Source organism: Egretta garzetta, unplaced genomic scaffold, assembly GCF_000687185.1.
Source record: "Egretta garzetta isolate BGI_Z169 unplaced genomic scaffold, ASM68718v1 scaffold100, whole genome shotgun sequence".
Taxonomy (NCBI): Eukaryota; Metazoa; Chordata; class Aves; order Pelecaniformes; family Ardeidae; genus Egretta; species Egretta garzetta.
Genome location: NW_009258265.1, coordinates 1,650,519 through 1,657,706, shown reverse-complemented (window position 1 = coordinate 1,657,706; position 7,188 = coordinate 1,650,519). Strand labels below are relative to the sequence as shown.

The 7,188-nt window shown below is 42.6% G+C and overlaps 2 protein-coding genes across 2 annotated transcripts in view; one reads left to right on the top strand and one right to left on the bottom strand.

Annotated features, from left to right (window-relative positions):
- The window catches only part of CNTD1 (cyclin N-terminal domain containing 1), a 3,438-nt gene extending 338 nt beyond the window's left edge, over positions 1 to 3,100 (top strand). Inside the window, exons 2-7 of the mRNA XM_009648344.2 lie at positions 8 to 83; positions 320 to 494; positions 1,022 to 1,184; positions 1,687 to 1,831; positions 2,203 to 2,299; positions 2,920 to 3,100. Coding sequence (XP_009646639.1) covers positions 8 to 83; positions 320 to 494; positions 1,022 to 1,184; positions 1,687 to 1,831; positions 2,203 to 2,299; positions 2,920 to 3,081 — 818 coding nt within the window. The 3' untranslated portion in view covers positions 3,082 to 3,100. The remainder of the gene's footprint in view (positions 1 to 7; positions 84 to 319; positions 495 to 1,021; positions 1,185 to 1,686; positions 1,832 to 2,202; positions 2,300 to 2,919) is intronic.
- A 720-nt stretch (positions 3,101 to 3,820) lies between these two features.
- The window catches only part of BECN1 (beclin 1), a gene marked incomplete at its 5' end in the record, with an annotated part of 4,463 nt that continues 1,095 nt past the window's right edge, over positions 3,821 to 7,188 (bottom strand). Inside the window, 6 exons of the mRNA XM_009648333.2 lie at positions 3,821 to 4,514; positions 4,857 to 4,999; positions 5,439 to 5,499; positions 5,583 to 5,732; positions 6,202 to 6,348; positions 6,567 to 6,761. Coding sequence (XP_009646628.2) covers positions 4,346 to 4,514; positions 4,857 to 4,999; positions 5,439 to 5,499; positions 5,583 to 5,732; positions 6,202 to 6,348; positions 6,567 to 6,761 — 865 coding nt within the window. The remainder of the gene's footprint in view (positions 4,515 to 4,856; positions 5,000 to 5,438; positions 5,500 to 5,582; positions 5,733 to 6,201; positions 6,349 to 6,566; positions 6,762 to 7,188) is intronic.

The window sequence follows — 7,188 nt, the reverse complement described above, 5'->3', positions numbered from 1 at the left end:
CTTTCAGAATTTATATTCCTTTTGTCTGAAAAATGGCACTTGGACCAATTTGCAAGGTACCAAGCGGTAGAGTTACTTGAAAGGTAATAAGTATCCTGAATGCTCAGTGCGTTTCTCATTGCTCTCATGTGGTTACGCTGTGCATACTCTATGCCACTCATTCAAACAATGTATAACATTTTTTTTGCGTGTCTAGAGCTTTGTCTCTCTATTTAATTCAAATTAACAGCTATCTGTATACTCTTGAGTACACGCAGAATTGCTTTTCTTTAATTAGCAGAAGAGAACGGAGTTTTCTGAGCAATTGTGGTTTTTGTAGGTTTATGATCAAGCAAGTAGAACAAATCTGTGAGTCCTCTAGAGAGAATGTTAAAAGTCGTGAACAAGGACCAGGCAGCAGCTGGAGCTCTCTGAAAGATAAAATATATGACACGTTTGTCCTGCGACTTGTGTCGTGCATTCAGCTTGCAAGCAAACTGTCCTTACACTATAATGTAAGCCAGCTAAACCTTTTCCCTGTAGCGTTTTTTTAGCAGCACAGTAAATTGTGTAGCATATTAATCTCTCAAAAAATAGGTTTCCTCTCCGAAAGGCAATAGTGATGACGAAATGCAAAGGCTATTGAAATGGAGACCGAAATCTCTTCCGCTTAGGGCAGATGAATTGTCACTCATCAAGTAACAATTTGTCAGGAAAGGTTCCGGTACTGGGGAAAAAAGTACAGGCAGTGGGGAAAACTCAGCCTGTGGTTGTCGAAAATTGTATGGCTAGAGAGGGTTCACGCCTGCCTGGGCAAGGTTTGTGGAGTAGAGGAAACCTACGGGAAGGAAGGTCTGGGCTGGATTTTTCATGCTAGCTTAAAAGACAAGTTAGGCAGCTGGGTTGGCGGGCAGCATCGCCCCTGCAGTGGCTCCTGCTTAAATTCAGTGAGAGGAGTAAAGCAAGAAAATACTGAGCAAGTTCTTAGCGAGTGCCTTACTGCCTAGAAGATAATTTGTCTTTTTTTTTTTTCCCCCTTCAGATAGTTAACAGTGACACAGCTTTAAAATTTCTGCAATCTTTAAAATACTCGTACACTAAACAGGAATTGCTTGAGTCAGAGCTTGCAGTTTTAAAAACTCTGCACTTCGAGATCAATGTGTCGACTCCTTTGGCTTACGTGGAATTGCTTCTAGAGGTTTTAGGTAAGAGTATTAATAGGAGAGAATGGGAAATAATCTTTTTAAAAGTGTGATTAGAGCTGTTACTGCTCCAAACCAAAATGTCTCACATCACAGATTTTTGCATACTGTGAAGGCAAATGAAACTTTTCAGGTTGTCCAGGGCTTTGCTTTTTGGATGAGAACTCTGTCCTTACAAGAATCTGATGAATGTTGTTGGACAGCCAGTCGTGACTCAGCCAGTAAAAGGTTAAGAGTCTAAAACCCCCAAAACCTAGTGTAAGGCCATGTTTTCTATGACGACTTCACCATTTTCTGTGCCCGGGTCTGACAACCTGAATTTCAGAATGAGTGAAATTATACCAAGAGTGTGAAAGCCTAAGGAGTGAGAAGGCCTGTGGCGTTTGGAAACAAAGGGCAGTCGTCACCAGAAATCTTCATCCCTCGCTTACAGTAACTAACGTGCCTTTCTAATTCAGTTTAATGACTCAAAGTGTATGGTTGATTACGTACGACTCTGTGCTAGGACATAACGGCTGCCTGCTTCCTGCAAAACCATTACATCAGATGTGTATGCAACTGCTAGACTTCTCCTATCTCACCAGAGATGCCATCTACGACACTTTGTTGAAGATTGCCGTCGAAAATTCAACACCAAGCAAACTGCAGATGTAAGTAGCTTACCTGACTATTGCTTAAAGTAACTGTTCGAAATTAAAACCCTAAAAAACCCCTAAGAAACAGTAGCATAATTCCCATTATGCCATTTTTGGGGCATGTTTTAAAAAATTTGAGGGGCTTTCAGCATTGTTTATTCATTTTAATATACCAGTTCGAAGCCCTGTGTTTCACATTTGCTAGGAAATTATTTAAGTTGATCATAAAAATCCAGCATTGGCACTGTCAAAGTTAACAGCATCAGGCTTTATTTGGACTGAATAAGGTAACACGGCTGTAGGCCGTATAGCAATTACAGAACTAGGTCCTTTTGAAGGGTAAAACTAGCATCCTGTCATACCAGAAGACATTTTTACTTCTACAGAGCAAAGTTTTTGGCAGTAAAGGAAGATTTCATGCTCTTGGCTGTTGGGATCATCAGCACAAGCGTGTTCATATTAAACCCTGGGCAGTGGAAGCAGGTACAGTCGCTTCTAAACACGTTAGCTCTACGTGAAAAAACTGCTGAGGCTATTTATATATTTAAGCACAGCAAGAAGACAGGTAGACTCTACTGGGAGTGGCATGAGGGGGGTGGCATCTTTCAGGTTTTTTAGCAGGAAGCACGTGTACTTTTGTAAGAGTGTTATGAGGGTACACGGGCAGTTCCACAGGAACTGTCCTCTAGCTTCAGCCTCTTTACAGCCAGAAGAAACCCACGCAGACGTTGTTCCGCTGACAGGCAGAGAAGCAATCCTGTGGGACAACTTTCTGCCCAACCTACTACTGAATACTGTAACAAACAGCCTATTGCAGATAGTAGCTTTTTCATTTTACTTCTTTAGTACAAACAATTACATTAAGAAAAAGGGGCACAAAATGAAACAAAAAAAAAAACCCCAAACAAGCAAGCGAGCAAACAAAAACCCAACCAAATAAAAACCATACCGAGAGGCTTCAACTTTTGTTGAAGTGTACCCATGCAGCACTATTATTCTCATTAGATTTGGAGGGTTAAGAAGTCTGTCTGTGAACTAACACCTCGTAGGCACTGTAAGTATCTATCGGCATTTTTACATTTTTTTTTTTTTTTTTTTTTAAGGTTGTAGAGCATTTAAACTGTATCACTGGCATTACTTCACAAAGTATCTTAGAATTTTCTTACGCGGTACTGAAACACATCGTTGGCAGTACTGCTCCAAAGCAGCACTATAGGAACAGTGGAACAAAAGCTCCAGAGAACAGAACGATGCCTCTTCAATAGAATTATCTTCTACGGCCACTTGCTAGCGTATCAGTAGCAAACTGTTACACTGCTGCTAACAGTCCATCCTCTGTGATACCACAACGGGCATGCAACGCAATTTGCCTTTACTTTTGGGTTTGAGCACTAGGTGTTCTGTAACATTTTGTATGTTACGTGTTAATGAGAAAAGCTCGTCCTTTCAGGCAGTGCGCTAGTGCTGTGAAGGGAGGCACGCAGGAGCAAAGTGGCATTTAGAAATAACTCTTTCAGCCCCAAAAGTTTTATTGTTAAGAGCTCTGTCTTCTAAGTTACAAATAGAAGTTTCCTTTGAATAATAAAAAAACTCTAAGAAGAGGCATGTTTTGAAAAGGCATTCATGTGCGTGGTGTTCTGCTTGGTAATCGGTATTGCTAGAAGCAGCTCGCGTGCCCAGTCATTACAGACAGGGCTGTACTTTTCTTTCTTCACTCACTGCTTTTAAACAAAGCAGCCAGGCTGCTTGTTGCTGCATTCCCGCTTTGCCAGTGCTCAGAGACCGGTTGCTCTTACCCTAACAAAGCCAGCTAGTTGACTGGTGGTGTGAAAAGGACAGAATCCCACCAGTTTTGGAAGCGATGCAATTGTTGTGACAGCAGGTGCCTGTTCGGCACGTCCGGGAAATGCCAGGGGCTGTTTATGCCATGCCTGGCATATGCTAGATGAAAGCACTCTTTGTATAGAATAGTGTTTTATTATTTACTCAGTGCACCTCCATGCAAGAAACAGGCTGCAGGAAGTATTACAAATAGTTACTACCATCATAGCTAACAGTAGCTTAAACAATATCAAACCTTGTTCACAAAGAAGTGCTGATATGACTTAGAAAATATTTTATTTCAAACTGTAGGTACTTTTTAATGACCAAGCAGAGCTTCCGTGAGTTCTTCCACGTTACTCCCCGTGTTCGTAGCGTTTCACTTTTCTACCCTGTGTGTTAAGCTGTAACAGAGTAGTATCCAACTCATTCGTGTTTTGAAGTTCGACAGTAACTATATAAACCCCAAAGTACCAGTTTAGCATCTATTTAATAGCTGATTTTTTTTATTCCGTTAAGCTCAATGATATAACTTTACATATTGCTTTTCTATAAACTACTTGTAATAATGGTATTTTAAATAAAGTGTCTTGTGGATTTTTGGTATTGTAAACATTTTGTACTGGTTAATATTGAGAGACATCTTAATTTGACTTTCTCCAACGAAACGCAGACACTCTACAGCTGCCAGGACGAGTTCTTACATGGTTACTTGTTATAGAATTGGGATGAGACCCAGGCAAGACCCCACTTCAGGTTAGTTAACATGAATTTTAGTGCTTTTGTCCATTGCTCCTCGGAGTTAAATTGTGTTTTAATAGAGTAAGAGCCACCACTGCCACCTGTATCTTCAATCTTTCCTTTCTCCACGTCCATCCTGCATCACACACAAAGTTTTATTAGTGCATTACCATTGCAAGCATTTAATCACAACATCACGTCAAGTACTAAAATTTAAATCTGACATTCACATTATTCTATGTATGAATACTTTGTTTTTAAAGAAAATCTAGCAAGCCTCAGGTCTTCACCTGAGGAATTAGCTTTAAATTTCAATTAAACTAAGAGCAAATGTGGTAATCCTGCACATTATAAAGAACACCGCGTGATTCCAGGACTGAAACAGCAAGCAGTGCTGCAGACTGGTGCAGAGGTCAGTTAGGGCTGCGCGGGACAGCACACGAGGTGTCAACCTGTTATGTTATATAGCAACACTCACCTATAAGGCAAACAAAACCGAGTTTCGCCTTTTTCCACTTCCTCTTTAAATTGCTGCACACAGTCCAGGAAAGCCACCATTGCGTGATCAAACTTATTGTCCCAGAAGAACCTCAGGCCTCCAGAACAGTACAAGGGGAGCTCCTGGAAAAAGAGATTCATTTTAGGCACCCCAAGCACTCCACTTTAGATATGGTTATTGCAGCTCTTCAGTGTTGTGCAAGGCTTAAAATTTGTCATAGGATGCTTAAAAATGGCCTGTGGCATGTAGTAAGTGTGACTTGTTTTGTGGCAAGTGCCTACCGCCTGCAGGCTTGGGTTGCTAGTGGCCAATAGTCATCCCCAATCACGCTATCTTCCTCTGGCCAGCTGTGGCATATAGTTGAAGAGTCCTGTCATTTTTAATACTACTGGAGAGCAGAACGAGTGGCTCGATATAGGATATGGAGTGAGATGTATGCCGCTAGCTCTCCTGTACCATAAATTCATAGAGAGCTGAGTTTGGCTTCTGCATCCCCCAAGCATGATCAGGGCTCTGTGGCATTCAAGGTCAACATCCTCCGATTTGTGCGGGATCTCTTACCTTTGATTTGTCTGTGAGAGACTCTAAATACGAGTGGTTGCCATATGGTACAAGACGGTATCTGAAAGGAGATACGATTTACAGGCAGATGAGTCTAACTGTCTATCCGGCTCGTAAGTGAAATGTGTATTATATTGCAGATACCTTTGAAACTTCAGGCCCATTTTGTTAGCAAGGGCATGTAGCAACAGCACAGTCTGCCCCCAGGCAGCATTGATCTCATTCCATTCTACAGGAACACTGGGGAGACGGCCAAGTCTGAAGTTATTTATTGTGCCAAACTGACCACTGTGCCTGCGATAAGAGGAATTATAAATAAGTGCACTGGGGCAGGAACAGCTTCTAGCGTGCTAACCAAACAAGGGCCACGTACTAACAGTTACGGAACGCACACTGGTTAAAAAGTATATAGAAATGCCAACTGCTTCTTCCCTTTTTATGACAAGAGTTCACAAAAACAAACAAAAAAAAACCCCCCAAAACTCCAAACCAACCAAACACCTTGAGCTACCTGCTCTGTTACCCTTGGCTAGCGCGGTAGGTCCCGGCTCGTTAGCAGGGTTAGCGAAAGAGCCATTTCACCATCTACGTGGACACCTGCACAGCGTCGCAAACCTCTCTTGGCTGACACTGTGACCAGCTGCTTTGTTGTGGGGTAACTACAACTTGACTAACACCTTTCCCGTCAAATGCAGTGTTACTTAAACGCCCCTACATTGCGGATTCCTAGTGAACCGACGCAAGATTCCAATGTCTACGTTACCAGATGTGAAAGGTCGTATTGAACACATTGGTTTTCTTTAATTTATCCAGTTGCATCTGGGCGTAGCGCATTTGGTTTTCCACGCTTTTCTGCTCATCATCTAGCTCCAGTTGTTGCCTCTTGAATTCACAGTATTCTTTCTGATATCTTTTCATAAAAGCAAGACAAGAAACATTAAGTGTAGGCTTTTACCATGTGAGCAATGACTTCTCTGTATACTAGGGTTTTTTTTGTCTAGCCAGCTTCAATTTTGCAAAGAACAAGCCGCTTGCATTTGGGCATTATTTACGGGTTTTTCCACATTATAATCTCATTTCTCTGTTACCTAAAATCCCTGCCAAAACCTGCAGTTGTACTTCACTCACTGAGCTTCTTCCTGCTCCAGCCGCTCTGCCTCTGCCCTGACTCTCTCGAAGTCTTCGGCCACCATCTTGCGGTTCTTCTCAACGTCCTCTAGCTCCTGAATGAGTTGCTCTTCCTCCAGTGCAAGTTCTTTCAGTTCTGTTTGCAATTTCTCCTTATCATCCTCGTTCATTTGTTCCAGTATCTCCAGACATCTCCTAAAGGAGAGTGACAGGATTACCAAAAGAGGGATCCCTCACCGTCCCTGCCAACAGCCTGCGCACGCGAGCAGAGGTGCAAACAGTGACTCTGATCTCACGTGTGCCAGTTGTTCATCTCGAGCTCTCCGCATCAATCCCACACCGTGAGTTGGGAACACACACAAGAGAACAGCGGAGCGAGATGGTGACAGGGGAGCCATTACTGCCTGTCAGTAACCATCCCTGTGAAGCCCTCGACTGCATGGGAACGCTGCTACGCAGGCACTGCGGGCAGGCATCAGTCGTTCTGACGGGCTCACAGACATCAGCTGGAGAGGCTCTGTACCACAGGGCTCTCAAAACTCAAAATTTTTATCTCATTCAAAGAAAACCAAGCGCTGATGTCAGGGATGTCTCCTACTGATCACGGGAAGCCGGATCAAGG